The 19,464-nt window shown below is 51.4% G+C and overlaps 1 protein-coding gene across 50 annotated transcripts in view; it reads left to right on the top strand.

Annotated features, from left to right (window-relative positions):
- The window catches only part of CELF4 (CUGBP Elav-like family member 4), a 299,755-nt gene extending 285,104 nt beyond the window's left edge, over positions 1 to 14,651 (top strand). For 34 of the 50 annotated variants that reach the window (XM_060613695.3, XM_060613711.3, XM_060613693.3 and 31 more), the window contains 2 exons: positions 3,712 to 3,883; positions 12,480 to 14,651. In XM_060613695.3, coding sequence (XP_060469678.1) covers positions 3,712 to 3,839 — 128 coding nt within the window. In that variant the 3' untranslated portion in view covers positions 3,840 to 3,883; positions 12,480 to 14,651. Of the gene's footprint in view, positions 1 to 3,230; positions 3,310 to 3,711; positions 3,884 to 10,386; positions 10,474 to 12,479 lie in introns of those variants that run through there. The other 16 variants (XM_060613671.3, XM_060613670.3, XM_060613668.3 and 13 more) reach the window with 3 other exon arrangements.
- Positions 14,652 to 19,464: the final 4,813 nt, after the last annotated feature.

Here is a 19,464-nt window from a genome sequence, read left to right as displayed (position 1 = left end):
GTGTGTAGAAGTATCAGCAAGCCCATGTTAAAGAGATTCCAGTTTGGAGACCACTTTCCCAGAACCATGAAAGGCTTGCGGGTTTTAGATAATATTCCCCAAAGCAGTCAAGACCTTTGAACCTTTGTCCCTTGCCCTCTGGCAGCCGCCACAGGAAGTTTGTGGTACTTGGAGGGCATAGAGTTGCCCCAGGAGTTCATTTGTCTTTGGGTATGAGGAGACAAAGAAAAAGACAGAGACAGGGGTTGAGCCCCTCCCTTGTTGGACTGATACTTCTCCTGACAAATTACAATTACATATGTAAGAACAACAAACTGGAGATTATTGCCTTTGCTCTTTAAATAAGCCTTGAATGTTCCCTACATCAGAAGAAAGACATCTGCTAAGAGCCCACAAAGCTCTGGGCACCTGGACCAGCAGGCTTGGTCTCAGGCCTCAACCTTGGAGCATTTGTGCTGTGGCTCCTGTGAACACAGCCCGTTTTTTCGAAGCCATTCTTGGAGTCTGCCCCAGACACTACCCTTGCCATTTGCCTATTTAAATTCTCCAGGACCAAGGTTTTTTTCCCTGCTTTTTCTGAAAATCATCTTCTGTATACCTCTACTCTGGCTCTTTCCTTTATTCCTGAACAGACAGACTTCTAGCACAAAACATCCACTGGCCTTAGAGAAGGATGCGCTCCTGCCTTGAGGGCCCGGCTGGGCCCAGTCGTTCCTCTCAGAGCCCCTGGGGTTCCTTTTTTCTTGCTCTGGCAGCTGAGTTTTCCGCAACTCCCCCGGAGGCCTTTAGTGTGAGAACCAGCTCCCGCACTCATTCAAAGGCAGGTCATTTAACTCAGAGCCTCAGTGTCCTCATTTGTGAAATGAGGACACCGGTAGTCATTTCTCAGGGGCGGGGCCCGGTGTGAGGTTACAGGAAGATGGCTGTGTGTGAGGGGCTTTGCCAGAGTAAACCCTCAGGAGATGCGAGAATGCCCTTTGTTCCCAAAAGGAGGAATCGTTTTTGAGTAAATGTGGTCCTATGTTAAAGTGAACCCCTCAAAGGCCACACTTGTTCTTTATAAGCATAAACAGAATCTCCTGGGGGGCTTTGTGAGCTGATGTGCAGCGCTAATGGTAGCTATGTTGGAAGAAGGGCTCGGGGGACACCAGGAAGGTATCCTCCCCACATGGCTCCCCACAATCTGTGAGGCAGGAACCTTCTCAAGGCTGGGGGGGATGGGGGGGATCAGACTCTGGGAGGAGGGACGTAGTCCTAGAAACCACAACAATGGGAGATGGTGTCCAGAGCCCCGTTCAGCAGCCCTGACTGCTCACCAGTTAACAAAACTAGTTGAGGAAGAGAAGTTTCCTTGAGCCTGGAACCCTTCCCAACCCCCTGGGGCTTCGAGAGACTCTAAACTCTTCTGTGAAGGCTGGGCTTCTTCCCTGCAGGACCTCTTCTCCCCCACTCTCCCCACTGGGTGGCTGCCTCTCTGCCCTAGATAGCACCTCCAGCCCTTCTGTCTTTCTCCCAGCTCTTCTCTGCTTTGCTCAGATTTGTTTCCTGCAAAAAGAGCCACTGAGGACAGGGGGCAGGTGGCGAGGTAGAGTTGGAGCTGACAGGCCAGCAGAGGAGAGAGGGGTGGAACCTGTCACCCTCAGTGAGGCTGTCTGGTCCCAGCAGGGAAAGAAGATTTAGTTCAACCACCTTCCTAAATCTGGGGGAGAGCAGTGTAACAGACTTATAGTGCACAGCTTTGAAAACTGTTCTGCTCTGCTAAGACTTGACTGTGGTCATCAGACGCAGATGTTGGTGGGGTGAGGGATTGGCCGGCGGGGAGATGAGAGGAGGAGGTAGAAGGATGCCTCATGCCGATCTCCAACTATGGGCAACCTGCAATCTCTTCTGTTTTGGCATATGGACTTACACAGATGTTGGTTATGTTTCTCTGGGCCCGACTCACCAAGACCGTCTGAGCTCACGTGCACCTACTCTTGTGTATACTCACTGCGTGTACACACACCCTCTCCCCCATCTTTGATGGCTCATGGCTGTAAGGACAAATGTGAGCAAACATGAGCGAAAGCAGGAAGGAGACAACAGAAGGAGGAAAGAGGCCAGTGGAGGCAGTGTCTAGGGCAGAGGTAAAAAGACAGAGTTATCACATAGGGAGAGTGAGGGAGGGGTCACGGACAGGCCCAATGTACCACGGACAGCCAAGAAAACAGCTAGATCTTCTGTGGGGTCTGTACACCTGTCACTTACATATCTCAAGGCCATTTGGAGACAAACACCCCAAATGAGACATTTGCAGGATGGGAACCTTGCCAAACTTAGTTTTGTATATTTTGCAGGATCTAACTCCATTTTACAAGAGAAAGGGCCTCTAAAGTCAAATAAATTCCAGGAAATATTAGGCTAAACAAAGCTATAAAGGTTTATTTACTGGAGGACTTGGGGCAGGTGGGGGGGGGGGGTGTTGTTTGTTAATGTGCCTTGAACTGTCCCAGATTGGCATAGTGGTAAGCCTACTTGACCACAGAAGCCCCTTTTTCAGAAGCACCAATTAGGGCCAGTTTAGGAAACGCTAATGTAAAATGTAGTCTCTGTAAGGAGTTGCATTCAAAGGACAAGAACCTTTGTCCTTAGAAGGAGAGACAGACACCCTTTCCCAAAGGGTGACTTCTAAACTAACTTTCAGAACCGTACCATCCCCAACTGGGAACTGCTTGTTTCAGAAGGTGACTGGGAGCCATAGATGGTTCTGTATCTCATTCTGGGATGTTGGGAGGAGTGAACCTGTGAAAAGCACTTATGCAGTCCCTGGGTAACAGGGAAGGTTCTCAACTAAGTTTTACTAATAGTGTTAATTTGTACACCACTATTGTTATTGTAGATACCATGAGGGGTTCGTAGGGGACACGTGCTTAGAATCCAGGGCAAGAGCACCTACTTCCCAAGCCTTGGATTTTTACTAGGGAGGTGCTGACAGCCCCTGGGTGCGAAGTGGTGGGTTTCTGCGAGTGGGACTGGATTTAGGCAAGTGTCTGCCACGAGCCTGGCTGGGGGCAACCTTGCCCAGGACCGGGAGGGGGGCCGAGGGCCGTGAGGACTGTCAGACTGTCAGCCCCTGCCCTCCCCGCGGCCAAGGGGCCCTCGCGAGGGGGGGGGGCGGCTGGAAACGGCGGTGGAGAGGTTTTCTCCGGGGTGCCCCCCTCCCTCCCCCTCGCACTCCTCTCTCTCCCCAGGCCGGCACTCTGTGCCCTCCCGCTGCCAGGCCCCCTCCTGTCAGGGAGGACAGTGTCCAATAAACTCCTCCACCCGCAGGTGTGTCCGCCCTCCCACCGAAGGAGAGGGCTGAGGTGCCGGGGCCGGCCGGGGTGGGGGGCGAGGGCGCCCAGGAAAGTGGCGCCGCCCAAAGCCGCGGTGGAGCTGGGGAGGCCCTGCCGGGCGGCGCCGGTCAGCGAGGCCTGGAGCCCCGGACACGCCCACCCCGGGAGGGGCCGCGCGCTCGCGGGCTGTGGGGGGCGTGAGGCCGGGCCGGGGCGGGGCCCCGAGGGGGGGAGGAGCCTCGAGGCCCCCCCCTCCTGCCCGAGGCGCGGCGGGAGCGCAGGGTGGGGCCGCCGCCCGCCCCGCCCCGCCCCCGGGCCCCGCCCTTCTCCCCACCCACCCCTCCCCGCCGGGGCGGCCCCGTGGAAACCCAGGCCCTCGTCCCTCGTGTCTCGCCAGGCTTCGTGAGCTTCGACAACCCGGCCAGCGCGCAGACCGCCATCCAGGCCATGAACGGCTTCCAGATCGGCATGAAGAGGCTCAAGGTGCAGCTGAAGCGGCCCAAAGACGCCAATCGCCCATACTGAGCGCCGGCGGGAGCGTCCCCCGGGGGAGACCAGGACTCGCACAGGTAACCGGGGGCGGCCGGGGCGCGGGGACGGGGGGGTGGGGGGTTGAGGAAGGGACACCGGACGGACCCGCCGCCTCCTCTGGCCTTCTTGAGCTGAACCTTCACTTGCCTTGGACCCGCTGCGCCCAGCTCGACCTGCTCCTCACCGGGTGCCTAGGGGACAGGCCTAGAGCTGTGGTCGTACCGGCAGAAATGGGCATGGCCATCCCCCTGTTGCAGAGCCAAGAGAAGCAGGAGTGAGGGAACCTTGCTGAGAAGGTGGGGTGAGCCCTGGGCCTGTACACCCAGGTCTACATAGTAATCCTGTTTGCCGGAAAACCCTGGGGTGAGCCTGTGGCAAGCTCGGGGACTGGGAAACTTTGGTGGGGGGAACTGTCCACATCTCCTGGGGCCTTCTCCTAGACTCCCTGGTTCTCCCCTCCCCATCTGTCCTATCTTGAGGGCTGGTGGACTTTAGACAGGTGACTCCCTCACCCCTCCAATTCTAGAGCTCAGTCAGTCTGGGGCAGAAGCTGAGGAGGGTGATGGCACAGCACTGGGCCAGCTACCCTGCCTGCTTTAAAGAGGCCATGACAAGTGGACAGTCATCACTTTTCCCTACTCAGTCTTGGTTCTGCCTTGCAGCTGGAGAAAAAGTTGCCCACTCCTCTTCCAGGCCACTTGTTCCCCTGGGTGAAGCAGCTTCCTGGGGAAAGGAGGGAGGGGGGAGATGTACCAGGCCCTCCTTCAACCTGGTATCCCACATTGCTGTGCGCTCCTGTAGGCCCAGCTCACCCACAAGCCAAAGGCAAGCCTCCAAGCTCCTCTGCCCTGCACTCCATCAGCAGTACTGTGCACCAGTCCCACTTAGGAACTTGGGACTCAGCACTGAATAAGACTGGCAAGAACCTTTGTCCTTAGAAGGGGAGACAGACAATAAACAATGACATGTGACCAAAGAGTAAATTATGTAGTGTGTCAGAATTGTTGGTTATAGTTAAATCAGGGAGTTAGGGTAGGCCTTGTTGAGAAAGTGACATTCGAGAAAAGACTTCAAGAAGGTGAGGCAGGGAGCCATGCCAGCTTCTGGAGGAGTGAGTCCTTCATCTGAAGGAACAGCCAGTGCAAAGCCTCCAAGGGGAGGGCAGGGTGGTGCATTTGAGAACTGCAGAACAAGGTGGCTGGAGGGGAGCCAGCTTGGGGGCATGGTGGGAGTAGAGATCTGAGAGGAGAGGTGAGGAGGACCACCTGTGTTGGACTTATATAGACCATTGTAGGGACCGTGGCCACTCCTCTGAAACGGGGGAGAAGGTGGTGGGGAACCGTTGGAGAGCTCTGAGTAGAAGAGTGGCATTGACCCACTTGCATTTCAGCGTGATCACTGGTTGCTGTGTCGATACATAGTAGGACCCCAAGCAGAAGTTTAGTGCACAGACTACTCAGTCCAGGGCGACAGCAGTCGATGCGGTAGGAGGGGTTTGCGTTCTTGATGTTCTTGGAAGGCAGAGCCAAGGATGCTGGCGTGACAGAAGGAGTCGAGGATGACACCCAGCTTTTGGCTGGAGCGACTAAAAGAGCAGAGTTGCTGTGACCCAAGATGAAGAGGGGTTGGGGGAAAGACCAGGCACATGAGAGTTAGACATTCAAGTGGAGGTTCAGAGCCTGGAGTTTGGGAGGGAGAGTCCCAGTTTCCCCATCTCCCCCCTCAAACCCTACCACCGCCAGCAGCCATCTTCCACCCACCTGGAAGCAGCAGGACTCACCTCTCAGAGGGGATGCTTGAGCCTCTACTCTCTGCAAGGCTGGAAAAGCAAAACCCGCCTCTCTTGCCTCCTGAGTTCCCACCCCCTGCCCGTCTCTGGCTTCCATGAAGATGTGTTCTCACATATGCATTCCGAGTGGGGTACCTTCTCGGGCCAGGCACCGGGCTTGGTGCTGGGACGCAAAGGTGAACGGGTCACCATCCTGCCTGCACGAGCTTCTGGCTCTGCAAGCACAGACCGCAGGAAGCAGCTTGCAGGTGGGTGTACTTCCATAGGAGTGGGGACCGTTCAGTGAAAGCAGCCCTTTCTGGGCAGAGAGCAGGTTTCCTTAACGTAAGCTTAGCTCTGCCACTGAGGCATGACCTCTTGGCTTCCGTTTCTGCATTAATGAAACCAAGGTATTGAAGGCATCAGAGGAGGGGCTGTGCTCCAGGGCCATGCCCTGAGATTCTGAGGGGCCCCTGTTGGGTGTATTCTGTGGCTCCCATGAAGGCGGCCGGTCTGAGCCTTCTAGACCTAGATGCCAAGCCAGGATAGAAACTGTAGGTCAGAGAAATCCGCAGAGGAGGAGGTAAGTAAGGTACATTTGTTGTTTGGCACAGAAGATAGGAAGTGGTCCACAGGGTAGAACCAGCCAGCAGTCATAGCTGGAATGAGGGCTTGAGAGGTGTGGTTTAGAAAGCAGACAGGTTCTTCCACCAGGGAAAGTGAAGGCCAGACAGATGAGAACCCAGACTTCACGCGGTGCTTACCGCGCACGGGGCACAGTTCCTGCAGGTGACAAGTCTAAGGTGTAATGGTAAAGCTGTGACTGCCTTTAACGTGGGTAGTGTTATCATCCCATTTTAAAGACAGAACACATCCCATCCCATTTTAAAGACACATCCCATTTTAAAGACAGAAGTCACTTGGCCATCAGCTACTGAGTGGTAGAGCCACGATTTGAAGCCGTGGCCCAGTTACAGAGGCTGTGCTCGTAATGCCTTTAAGTAAGGAGAGTGATAACTTCCCCACTGTTATCCTAGTCCCAGCCCTCCCAGCCCAGAGTCTTGTCCTGAAGACATCTCACGTCTCTGGGCTCCTCCCTACTAAGCAGTCTTCCAAAAAACTATGACCTAACGTAACTCCCACAAATAACGCTGACTTTTAATCCATTTAGACAGCATTTTAACAAAAGGGGATTTCAGGCTTCCCAACCTAAGACTGCTTGAGGCTGTAACAGAAGGAGGCGCTAAGACCAGGTGTGGGATGAGGGGACTTCAGTGAGAAGTGGAGGAACTAACATGCAAAAGGTGCTAAAATACTCAGGATTTTACTGACCAGTAAAGGGTGTTTGTAAATGATGAGTCCTAGGTGCTCAGAAGGGCAGGGCTGACCTGAGCAGTGGCGGAGGGACAAGCCATAGCTAGGAGCAAAGGGGTGATGGGGAGGAGGGGATCTCAGGGCCTGGCTGGCCACCCGCAGTGGCAGTGATGAAGGCAACGTCATGGTGTCACAGCGTGGGGGCCAGGGCCTGGTCAGAACAGAAGTGTGGTGGGTCCAGGGGAGGAGAGGGACCCTGGGCAGGGCAGCTGGAGGGAGCGTAGTTGGGTATAGGTTCCATGAGGGGAGGCCCAGGTAGGCTGGGGTGGGGTTGGGTCACATTGGTTCTCTGCATCCTGCTGTCTCCCAAGGGTGTGATTCCCCCACCTGCTTCTGGCTTCCCAGCTGCCCCTGCCCCTCTGGCTGCTTGGGCTCATTATCTTGTACCAAGGTGGGAGGTTCTCCAAGAAATCTTTACTAGGAAACTAAGAGGAAGGAAGCAGAGGCAGGAAGACTGGGCAGAAATGCAAACACGCCAGGTCCACAGCCAGTGAGCAGCACCCAAGTCCCTTGTCCTGCCACAGAGGTCAGTAGCATGCGCTGGGCCCCAAGCTGAGGGCAGGTTTGCAGACCCCTAACTCTGTGTTTCCGTGGCCGGAGGACACTGCACAGCATGTCTGACCTCAGTGGGAGTCCTCTCTCTTCCGGGCCCTGGGCTGTGGCTCCGAGTGTGCTTTCGCACGGTGTCTGCTCTGAGCTGTGCAGGTTTGGGTGCTCTGGGCCTGACCTGCACAGGGCTGGGCCCTGGCTTTGGGCCTTGGCCTTCTCTGACTGGATCCCAGCTGTGTTTAGAACCTGGCATCTGAATTGGCTTAGCTGACCAGGTCAGCTAATTTCCTGTCCCAGGTCATGAGTTGGAGCTCCCCAGGCCTGATTCAAGCTCCCTCACTGGTCAGTGACCCTGCTGCCACCTCTGGAACTGTACTTTGTGAGGATCTTTGAGAGGGTGGCCAAGAAGGGGTCACCCCTGCAGGCAGAGGCCCGGCTGCTCCCCAGTGAAGAGAGTAGCCAGCTAGTCAGCTGTGCACCGGCAGAGCCCTGGGGAGGTTCCTTAGGGATTGAATGAGTGTGACAGTGTGTTTGTGTTTGGAGGCCAAGCATGTGTGTGTGTGAGGGGCAAGAGTGTGCACAAGGAGTTCCCCACATTGGGCTTTGAGGAGGTGCTGTGTGATAGGCTTGGATCCTCAAGACCCAGGACGGCACAGGCACCAAAGGGCAGCTAGGGGCAGACTTGGGGCAGGCAAAGGAGCAAGTTCAGTGGGGAGGAATGGGCACCCTTGAAAGGCTCAGGGCGGGGGGCGGGGGCTGGGGAAAGGAGGGGAGTTCTGCAGGGGGGTCCCTTATTTGCAGTTGCCAGAGCTGACACCTGGTGGCACTGCCCTCCTTGGTTCTTAGGCCTCCTCTCCCACCCAAAGGGATCAGCCCATTCATTGGATATCCTGGGTGGGTCTAAGGGTTTTCTTTGGGGAAGGGCTGGAGATGTGGCATGTCAGGACTTCTGGGCCATGCGATGGGCCCCGGTCTCAGTGAGGGAGATCTGCTGTTGGAAGAACAAGAGCCCAGCTTGGATGGGCAAGCAGGCAGGGGGCGTGGAGGGAGAGCTTCTTGATGAAGGCAGAGCTGGAGGCTGGGTCACCCCTCAGCTACTTGGTAGCTTATCCACAGTGACATTTCAGGTCCCAGGCTTCCCTCCCACACTCCCTGAAGAAAGATACAAAGCTTAGAGTGGAAGTCTGCTCTGTGCAGAAGCCCGGTGGATTGAGAGCCCTGCAGATAAGCCGGGTGCGGAGGCTTTGGCACAGGCCTGAGTGCCGCAGGGGAGCAGGGGCTGGGGAGCAAGCTCAAAGGTAACCATGAGGAGGGGGTAGGGCTGGGGACCCCCAAATCCCCAGGTTGGGGCAAAGGACCGTGAAGTGGTGAGGAGTGCAGAAGATAACTCAAAGTGGAAACATTTGATGATGCCTGACAGAGAAGGGGACTCAGCCTCAACCACTTGGGGCTCCGCCAGTAAAGAAGGCAGGTAAGGGCCTGTGAGATGGGCCAGTCTAGAAAGATACACATGCAGGGGTGTAGGGAATGGAGGAGGAGGAGGTGGAGTAAGGGAGGTCAGCAGAGCAGGAGTGACAGCAGCAGAGACTGGAGACCTACAGCCAGAGCACCTCCCTCTCTGGTGGACTGTCCTTTTCTGTGTTACCCACCCTGCAGGATGCTCTATAGTCTTCCATTTAGCCCTGTCACGGGTCAGCACTGTGGGCCTTCTTAAGGCTTCACAGGCCGGGAAGCAGCTTCACTTTGGCCACGTGGGCCACCTTGGGAGCAAGGCAAAGGGTACGAAGTGATCGTGAAATGAAGTCAGCGATGCCGAGGCGTGTTTATAGAATTCCGGTAACATTGATGTGATTTACTCTCCATCTCAAAACTGAACATGTTCGTTTTCTGAAGGTTCTGAGAAAAGAGGGTTGAGGCAGAACGGAAGAGGAGAGAGGACCATAGCACCACACAGTGGGTGCTCCTGCTGTGGAGACGCCCTTCTCTAGGAATGGTGGCCAAGGCGGGACCAAAGGGGCGGGAGGGCCGAGTTGCTGTCGGTGTGGACAGTACTGCAGCAGCAAAGTGCTCCGTGGATGGACCCTTCGGATACAAGTCACCCTAGCCAGCCTCTGATCTACCCTGCAATTCAGGGCCACCCTGACAGGCTCCCCCTGCTGGTCCACAGGCTGACGCCACAGAAGGCTGGGGTGGGGTGAGGAGAGAGTGACCGCCCCCCCCCCCCCCACCGGGGAGAGAGAACCGTGGATGATACAAAGCAGAGAGTGTGCTCCCCGATCTGCTTGCTGGCCACGGTGGCTTGAGGGGCTGTTTTCTTTTTTCCTAGCCCTCTTGCCAAACTGCCCACGCCCCTCCTCCTCTTCCCAACGCATGATGGATGCCCTTAGTGGCCCTGTGTGAGGTTCTGCTACTGTTCACAGTGGATCACGTGTCTGCATAAACAACCGTGTGTGTGTACGTGTGTGTGCGTGTGTGTGTGTGTGTGTTGATGTGCCCATGTCCTTTGTCTGCCGGCTTCCTCCATTCTTTGAGTTCGTTTCAGTTCTCTTATGATTTGACTGCTGTTCTCTCATCCGAGCTTTTAGATTGATGCTGTGGTCTGGTGCTGTATAAATATTTTTCCTTTTGATTTTGTTTTAACTTTTCCTTGCCCTTCTTCACCCTCGACCCAACTGTCCCTGCCCTTCCACACTCCCCAACCCCACCCAACCTGCCCCCACCTCTTCCCTCCCCCTTGCCCACACTCTCTTGTCCTCTCTTTCTTTCTCTCTCTCTCTCTCTACATATATAAATATATATATAAATCTTTTCTTCTTTTGTCATTCAATCAAATTCCAACAACCCAACCAGGGCCAGTCAAATCCACCACAGTCTCGCGCTGAGCTAGGAATAAAGTTCACGTAATCACATGAGAGTGGAGAAAACAGTCCCCCATCCGTAAGTTCAAATCAACTCAAAGTTCACAGTGTGACATGATGGCGTCATGTAACAAGGCTAAGAATCGGTTGCATGACAATTGCCGTCAAGTTTCGTGGAGGTGCTGTGATTGGAGCGTTTTTCTTGGATGTTGTATCAGTTGATGATTGGCCAGTCATGATCACACGTGCATTTTCTTGACTTTTGTGCTGCCACAATCTTTTTTGCTGTGCTCATTTTTGTTTTGTTCTTGGTGCTTGCAGTGGTTTTACTTTCTGTTGTTTGGTTTTTCTTGTTCAGCGTTTTTTATGCTTCTCTAGATGTCACATAGAGAAAAAAACAAAACAAAAGAACAAAAAAATAGTAAAAATAAAGATGAATTCCTGAATTATCGAACATGGGATCATTTAACTGTGCAAACCATTATTTTTTTTTCTTAAAATTAAGGAAAACATCTTAAAAATATCTATGCGTGGTTGATTTACTTGCACTTGAAAATATTGTGATTTTATTTTTTTCTAGAAATTTGGGGGCCTTTTTCAATTGACATTTTCCTAGGTCTGGTCTTTTTCCAGTTAGGCTATTTTAAATCTCACTTCAAAAGGAAAAACAAAAACAAAAAACAAAAACAAAATCTCTACTGTTACAGAATGATTTAAAAAAAAAAAAAATTCTAAACCAAAAACTAGAGTACAAAGCCAGAGGCCTCTGAGAGAGAGCCTGGTAACAATTGTAAGGTTTGTATTGTAGCCACTTCTGCTAAATTAAATGTGGGGAGGGGAGGTGGGGGACGGGGGGTTGGGGGGGGGCTTTTTGGTTGGTTTGGAAAAAACAGTACCGACAAAAGCAAAATGCACCTTTTTGTTTACAACTGAAAAAGGGTCCTTGACAAGTGTTTTTTAATTTTATTATTATTTTATTTGGTGTTGTAATTGTTTAGACTGCTGTGTACGGTTTGCTGTTTGTTGAATCAACAGTGTGAAAAACCTGCCAGCATGGATTGATATACGCATGACGTTGTCCCCTCAGCTGGGGGCTTTGCAGTTCTAACTCTCTTGATGTAACCAGTCACCCCCATGTATAAGTGAAAGCTGCTTGCTATACTGGAGATGAGTCTCATTTGTTAATTCACAATGATTAAGCATTCTCCTTCTGATTCTAGTCAGATCATGATTTTTTTTTCTTAAAAGCAAAACAAAACATCAAAAAAACTCACCACTCAAAAAATCGAGAACTGAGTTAATTTGTTTAAGCTTGATGATGAAATCCGTTCTAACTTTTTTAGGTTCTCCCATCCGCTCCCTTGAAGTTCCGAATTTCCTCTAAATTCCCTGGCATGTATGAGAAAAATATTATGTGTGTGTGTGTGTGTGTATGTGTGTATCTATGCATATACATACACACATATCCATGTATATCCACATATGTGCAGGTGAATATATTCTACACATATATCCAGATATACATATATATACATAGCCTCGCAAATAGTTTCTGATCCTGGGAAAGAAGCTGTTGGCTGGAAACTGGGCAAAGGTTCAGCGAAATTCATGTCACGGATGTCTTGCTTCTTTTCCTCGAGCAGGGGAGGAATGGGCTGGGCTGCTAGATTTTTTTGCTATCTTGTTTGCTAGGCTTCTGTATACATATTGTATCTGGGCTAGATCCCTCAGACATCGGTTTAATTGTGAATTCATATCCCACAGTCCCAAATTTTTCCTTTAGACCTAGCCATCCCCCCATTCCAGAACTCTAAAGGAACCCAAATCGAGACCCCTCTCCCAGCAACCAAACCTCAGCTACAACCATCGCCACTAGACCTCCAGTGGTTTCTTACTCTGAATAGAAGAGTCGATTTCTTTTCTATGTATCATGATCATGACTAATTCTCATATTGGTCTCTCCCCTCCCTCCCGCCATCCCCCAAAGCTCCCACCCTAACCCCTGAGGCAGGGTCCTTTTTGGTGTTTGGATGCATTTTGTCTTTCCTCTCTTGACTTAATCAGCCCTGATTTTCTTCATTTTAGGGCAGGATGCTGAACGGGCTACATTAAAAAACAAACCTCTCTCTATATATATTTATAAATGAGAACTGTTGGATGACACCTTTGACATATCAGCCAATATCAATCAAGCTGAAGACTCCAGACACTCTCTGTGACTGTAACATTTCTTCAAGGAAAGTATAGCGTCTGTGGAGTTCAGAGGGCACGTGTTTGGGGGAAAAATATATATGACACAAAGAAGAAGATGATGAAGAAAAATGAGAAAAAAAAAACACAAAAAAGGCAACTTTAAAACAAAATAACTTGAGACCAGATGGGGAGGCTGAAAGGCTGGGAAGAGGGAAGAGACGCTGCTTACCGATCCCCGGGGCTTTTCCAGCCCATGGGCACCTGAGGCAGGCTGGGGCGAGCGGTGTGGTGGGGCCTGGTCCCCAGGGGGCGGCGGGGAGGCCGCCGCTGAGCATCTCTATCTGTCATTCCTTTAGCTATTTAGGGACCAAAGGACCAAACTTTTTATTGCAGCTGTGTAGCTCTATGCCCAATAGAGGGGGATGGAGGAAAACCTCCTTCCTGCCTCATGGCTGTTCTTGAAACAGCTTAGAGCGATTCTATGAAAAATGTAATAAAAAAAAAAAAAACAAAAAAAAAAACCAAAAAAAAACAAAAACAAAAAAAAAGGAAAAATAATGCTTCAATGCTTTTAAAACAGCAAGGTAATAGTTCTTTGATACTTTGAGAGGCGCTTTGATTACCCTTGTTCAAGTCTATGACACTTTCCTATGGTTTTCTGTATTATATGTCTGGATGGAGCTGTTAAGATGAACAAAATGGTGGATATTTGGGGAAAGCAACAAAAATATTAAAACTCATTAACCGTGAAGTGTGAGAAAACAAGGAGGGGACAAAAGGGACTTACAAGGCAAGATAATTGTTGTGAAAAGTCTGTAAATGCTTCTAACTCTTCCCCCTCTTAAAATCATAATAGTTGTACAGAATTTTAAAAAGGAGAAGTTTAAAATACCTATATAATAGAAGAAAAATTAGAGGAAAGCAAAAAATAAAAAATAAAAATAAAAAAGGAAAAAAAAAACCTATAGAAGTTAGCGTTACTGCTAAAATCCCAGATGTTGTAGGACTGTACTTTTGTAGAGTTTAGACTGAGCATCGATCCCTTCTCCCCGCGAGTGCTGTCGGACGCCGTGGACCCCGAGGGCCAGGCCGGACTCGCCCAGACCTGCGGGCTCCTGGCCGCGCACCGCCGGTGGGGGCCGCGCCATCGCGGGAAAGCCGCCGCCCCGCCCTCGCCTGCTTCGCTCGGGAGCTGCGCGCGCTCGCCCGCTCTCCGCAAGCCCTCGACACCTGCCGCTTCACTCGCCTTCCATGCTTGCTCCAGAGACTTTCCGGGCAAGGGAGACCTGGGAAATTCATCTTAAAACAACTAAACAACACACACACACACAAAAACCTTAAACAAGAGAGAGAAAAATAAACAATCTTTGAAGAATTTCTGAAACTGTTTACAAGGAATTTTGAAAAACAGGGATGTTTAAATGATGCCGGCTCTGTTTTTCTGTAAATAAATTTGCATATTTTGTAGGACTTTTAATTGTAATGATAGAGAAAAAAAACAAGGAAAACTATTTAATGAAAGCACGATATTTATCTTTGGTAAATGACTTTAGAGCAGTTAAAAAAGACATTGCTTAAAAAACTCAGAATCAGAAAAAACACTGAATTATTTAAGAACACATATATTTTAAAGTATAACATATTTATTATAATTTATTTGCACCGTTGGGAAGACTTGCTTTGGCATTCTGCCTTGATACCCTCCTCTCATTGATGTCCGGGTCATCTGGAGGCCAGGAGGCTCATGGACCTACCATTTTCCCCTTTTTTTGCTTTAGAAGAACAAATGTCTGGTTCCTCTTAGGCCTCCTGCCCTTCCTTTCTTTCTGTCTATTTTGTTAGTTAATTATTATTTTTTAAATTTTCTTTTTCTTTCTCTTGGCTCCTCCTTTTAGGATGTCCAGATGTTGTAAAAAAAAAAAAAAAAAAAACAGCCGCAGTTCAGTACAACTGCTCTTTTCACACTCAACTCCCTAAAACTCCTTGTAACCTTCTGTAACTATTGGATGACGCTTTCTCCAGCTTAGCCCTAAATAAAGCACAGTTTAAAAGAAAAAATCAAAACGAGACTCTTCGATGGTCTGTGCTTCTCGGAATCTGGCCAGCTGTGTCTTGAAACCCCAAGGCTGACCCACTGGAAGTAGCCTGGTCCTGCTCCCCATGGAGTCTGTGTGCTCTCCTGGCCCACGGTTGGAGTCCTTTCTGGGAGGCAATGGGGGCAATAAAAGGAGGCCCTGTTGCACGCTATGAAACATCTCTCAACTGGTGGGGTGTCTCTGGAAGTCTCCATTGCAGCCCCATTCTTTTGGTTCCTGGGCAGGAAAGGCCACAGTGCCCAGACACAACAAAGTCCCTCTTTCCTCCCTGACAAGAGGAAACTGAGGCCACCTGACCTGAGCTTGGGGGGGGGGGGGCGGGGGGTGGAGAGTGTGAAGCACTGTGAGGAGTTTGGGAAGGAGGCAGTGGAGGCAGGGACCACAGTAAAGGAAGGATGAGGACACAGTCCTAAACTTCCCAGCAAGCATTTTCTCTTGGTCCTGCACCTTCCACTGTGTTGACAGTTTGCATAGATGGAGAAAACTGAGTTCTGGAGGACGCCCTCAGAGTCACGGTTCTGGTGGAAGGGGGTGTAGAGGGAGGAGCTTCCTGGAGTGCTCCCACCTCTCTCCCTTGAGAGAGGTGTCTGAACCCTGAAAGCCAGAGGAGGGTTGAGAAGAAATGTGTGTGTTGAGGGCGGGGGGGGGGGGGGGGGTTGGGGTGGGGTTTCCAAAGGAAGAAGGATGGGAACCAGGACTTGGGGTGGAGAGGTGGCAAGGAGGGAGCAGGTCTTTCTGAGGTGAGAGCTCAGAAAGAGGCACGTCAGCCACAAGCCTTCATCAGGCTGTGTCCTGGGACAGAACTTCTCTAGCCTGTCTCACTACCCTCGGTCCTGCAGCCTGCTCTGGGAATGGGCAGAGTCCACCGAGCTTCTCCATCTCTTTCCACCTGAGGGGGCAGGCAAGCCTCCCGGCTTCGGTGCCTGGCCCGGGGAAGAAGGCAGGAGCGCTGGGAGACAAGAGTCCTTGTCGGTCTGTCTGTGCCCTCCTGTGGGAGAGTGGGGAATGGCTTCAGCCCTCAGATGTCTTCTCTGAAGTGAGTTGATAGCAGAGATCAGAGCCCCAGCTCCAGAGTCATACCTGGACCCCGTGTTCCATCCTCTGTTCCCACCTCTGTTCCCAAGGCCAAGGGCCAAGTCCCCGTTTCTCACACGAGCTTGTGAAATGTTCGCCTGAATGTATCAGGAAATGGGGCAGGCCTGCAAGCCTTGACTTAACTGTGGAGATGGCTCCAAGATGAGACCCTCAGTGTTCCCTAAACTAACCCCACTTTCCCTGCCCACCAGGCTACGAGGACGGGTGATGGATGGGCTGCTTGGCCCATTCTGGGGAGCCTGTGGGGAGCTGGACTCCTTGAAAGAATTCATGGCAAGGGGGATGAGTCACGTCACACCGGGTGTTGTGCTACCCTGTGAGGACCGGGAAGGTGTTTCCTAAGGAATTCTCTGGGCTTTTGTGCCTCAGACTATTCGAAACCATGCTTTCTGTTGGACATTCGCAGCCAAAAGCCAGTGAGTCTGTCAGAGGATGACGGCCTTCACACCACTTCCCCCTGCCTCTCTCGGACCCCAGAGGGCCTCACTGGCCTCCCCTCCCCCCTGACTGCCCTTCTCTCGGGCATAGCTTTCCCCCAACCTCCACTGCTGAGGCTCAGGGACAGTGGGGGCCCTGGGAGCTGCCCCTAGGGAGCTGGGCTGTGAAGGGGGTTGGCCAGTTTTGCTCTGTTCCAGGTATGGTTGACTGAGAGAAGAGACAAAAACACAGGGCCCAGATGTGAATATGCCAGTTCTAGAAAATAATCCTCTACTTAAAACCACACACCAAGTGACTAATGAATGCATAGAATATTTGAGAGAGAATACAGTTTATTAACCTCTGGGGGAAAGTCGCAGATTCTTTGAAATCTTGCCGAAAACTATCAGGTCACTTTGCCCACAATTACAGGGAGTTCAGAGTCCATCCCACATCATTTCCTGGCTAAGAACCCCTGTTTTGCAGTGTTATTTAAGAAAACCCAAGACACAAATCTCATTAATTTCTGCCTGTATCCTATGGCTTATATTCCTCTGCTAGCATTCTACCTGCAGTTTGTGATCTCTTCTTAGCTCCTCCAGTTAAGACTTCTGCTGGGGCGCCTGGGTGGCTCAGTCAGTTAAGCGTCTGACTCTTGCGCTTGGCTCCGGTCGTGATCTTACGGTTTGTGGGATTGAGCCCTGCGTCACGCTCTGCGCTGACAGCAAGGAGCCCGCTTGAGGTTCTCTCTCTCCCTCTCTTTCTCTGCCCCTCCCTCCACCTCTTTCTCTCTCTAAATAAATAAATAAATAAATAAATGAAAGACTTTTTGCTTGTTATCACCATTTTGTTATTTCAGGCATAATAATGAAAAGTAGAGGTATTTGCATAAAGAACCTCCATGTACCACCTGGCTTTAACATACATCAACTAATGAATTATTTTGAAGCAAATCCCGGATATCAAGTCATTTCATCGGTAGATATCTTGGCTTGCCCTCAACCTTTCTGAGGCAGCACTGATGTCTAGAGGCCGGCCGTGGCCTGTGGGACGGCCGCACCCTTGCTGCAGCTGTTGGGGGAACCCGTGGCCTCCCCCAGCCTTACCCAAGGGTAGGTGCTGGCTCCTGGTTAGACTCCCCAGGCCCCCCTCCAGCCCCTGTTCCTGGTGACTTTCTAAAGCCTTCAGCTCTTCATCCACTCTTTGTGCTCACTTTTCTCTTCTCTCCCTTCCCCCTTTCTTTCTCTGTGAGGCTAATATGAAAAGAATATGTTTACTGAGAACTCGTAGTTAATAGCTCCCGTCTCCTGGGTTTTTATAAAGATCTGACATTTTTCCTATTCTGAGCTGGATCCCACGCACTCCCGTACACCGAGTACAGTGAGACACAGACACAGCAGAGCTTCCCCACCCACACGAGTGCCTCCGGGTCCTCCTTCCACCTGCCTTCCAAGCTCTGCTGTCGCCGGGCCGGGTGACTCTATGCTCCCTCTGGCATGAGGTCTGCTGGGCCAGTGTTGGAATTATACCCGGTTGAACCCAAAGGAGCATTCTCCACAAGGGTAAGGCAGTTATGGGACATCTGGGCAGTGAGCTCAGGACCCCAGCCCTGCCCAAGGTGACATACCAGACTTCGCTGTGAATACCATCTGTCTATCTCACAAAATGGAATCCACCCCCGTGCAAAAATTATTAGCGGCCATTGACATCGCACCTTCGTAGACCATTCGTTGCTGGCAGTTGGGCTTTCAGTCACTGTTGATTCACTGCCTGCAAGAACGAACGAGGGAAGGAAGGAAGGGAGGAAGGAAGGGGGGGGGGGGAGGAAAGCACAGACTTCAGACAACTGAAGGCATGTTCCAAAGTGGTGGGTGTCCTGGAAATGCTTTTTAAGTAATAATAGCACATTTGGAATGAGTGTGTAGCCAATACTCCCTTCCCCTCAGATGAGTGTTTGCAAGTATAGGCTTTTTACTTGAGACTTCCCTCTGTCTGCCCCTCTGTCTGTTTCTCTAAGCTGCCCTCCCTTCTCCCTGCGAGTCCTCCCTTTGGTTACCTGCCTTCTCTGCCATCCCCTCAGCGTCTGGGCTTCAGGCCTGGCTGGTGAGCGCTGGGGAGCCTGACAGCCAGCCCCAGCACCCCAGGCCCTTCCTTATCACCCCATCTCCTCTTCCCTCATGGTAGCCTAACTCCTCATCCCTTCGGGAGCTCCCAACACCCCCCTCTGGGCTTGCACCCTTTGTGGGGGTCCACACAAGATTTGCCCAGACCAGGAGGAGGCTTAGAGACCCGTGTATCAAGGTGAAGAAGGCATGGGCTTTGACGTCTGACCAGATGCAAATCCCAGTTCACTCAAATATCTTCCGTGTCACTTTGGAAAAGTCACCTAACCTCTCTGAGCCTCAATCTCCTTCTCTCTAAACTGGGGATAATACTACCACCACCACAAGAGTTGTGAGGAGTGAATGGGACACAGCCATGCACAGCTACATCCTACCCCAAGGAGTCTGAGTTATAAATTCTTCTACAGCACACTACAGATACTCAGAATGAGTAGTTCAGGCTCCAGTCCTCTTCTTCCCTTTCTGTAGCTCCATTCCATTGACAATTCGTGTCTCAACTGAGGCCAGCTTGAACTTGACATCAGACCACTGTAAGCCATCTTCTCATGGTCCAGTCAGCCCTGCGACACTCCCAGAGAATTGCTGTCATGCTGAGGGCACACACCTCTGTCTCTCGCTGTTCACACTCTTCCAGGGACCCCAATTAGCTGCTGCTCCTTTGCCCCTTCCTTTCTTTGCCCTTTCTCCCAGGAGCGCTCCTGGCGCCACTGTGGCTGTTATTGTCTACAGCCTATCTCCTCTGGGTTCGTATGGCCTCAGGCTGCATGTTAATTTGGTCTTTGCATTTTTTAAATGTTACCTGGTTTTTTTTTTGTTGTTTTTTTTTTTGGAAAGTTAACAAAATTCAAAAAGTATGAAGAAGTATACCGTGAAAAGCCTTCCCACCCCTGAATCCAGCCACCCCTTCCGGCCATTGTGATCAGTTGTTTCTGTTACCCTGTTTAAATGTGTACACGTGGGTACATGTACTTTGGTATAAGGGACTCAGCCATGGTCCCCATTTTCAGTGGGGACATCCAGAGCCAAGCAGTGATGGGCCCGGGCTCCAGCAGCTGGCCTGTGGGATTCCCAGCAGGCCCAGGGCTGCTCAGGACCCCCACTGGTTGGGAAGAGGTCACCCTCATCAGTTGGGCTCTTTGAGCCATG

The sequence above is a fragment of the Panthera onca genome, chromosome D3 (genome assembly GCF_046562875.1).
Source record: "Panthera onca isolate mPanOnc1 chromosome D3, mPanOnc1 haplotype 2, whole genome shotgun sequence".
NCBI lineage: Eukaryota > Metazoa > Chordata > Mammalia > Carnivora > Felidae > Panthera > Panthera onca.
This window is presented reverse-complemented; position numbering and strand designations above follow the sequence as displayed.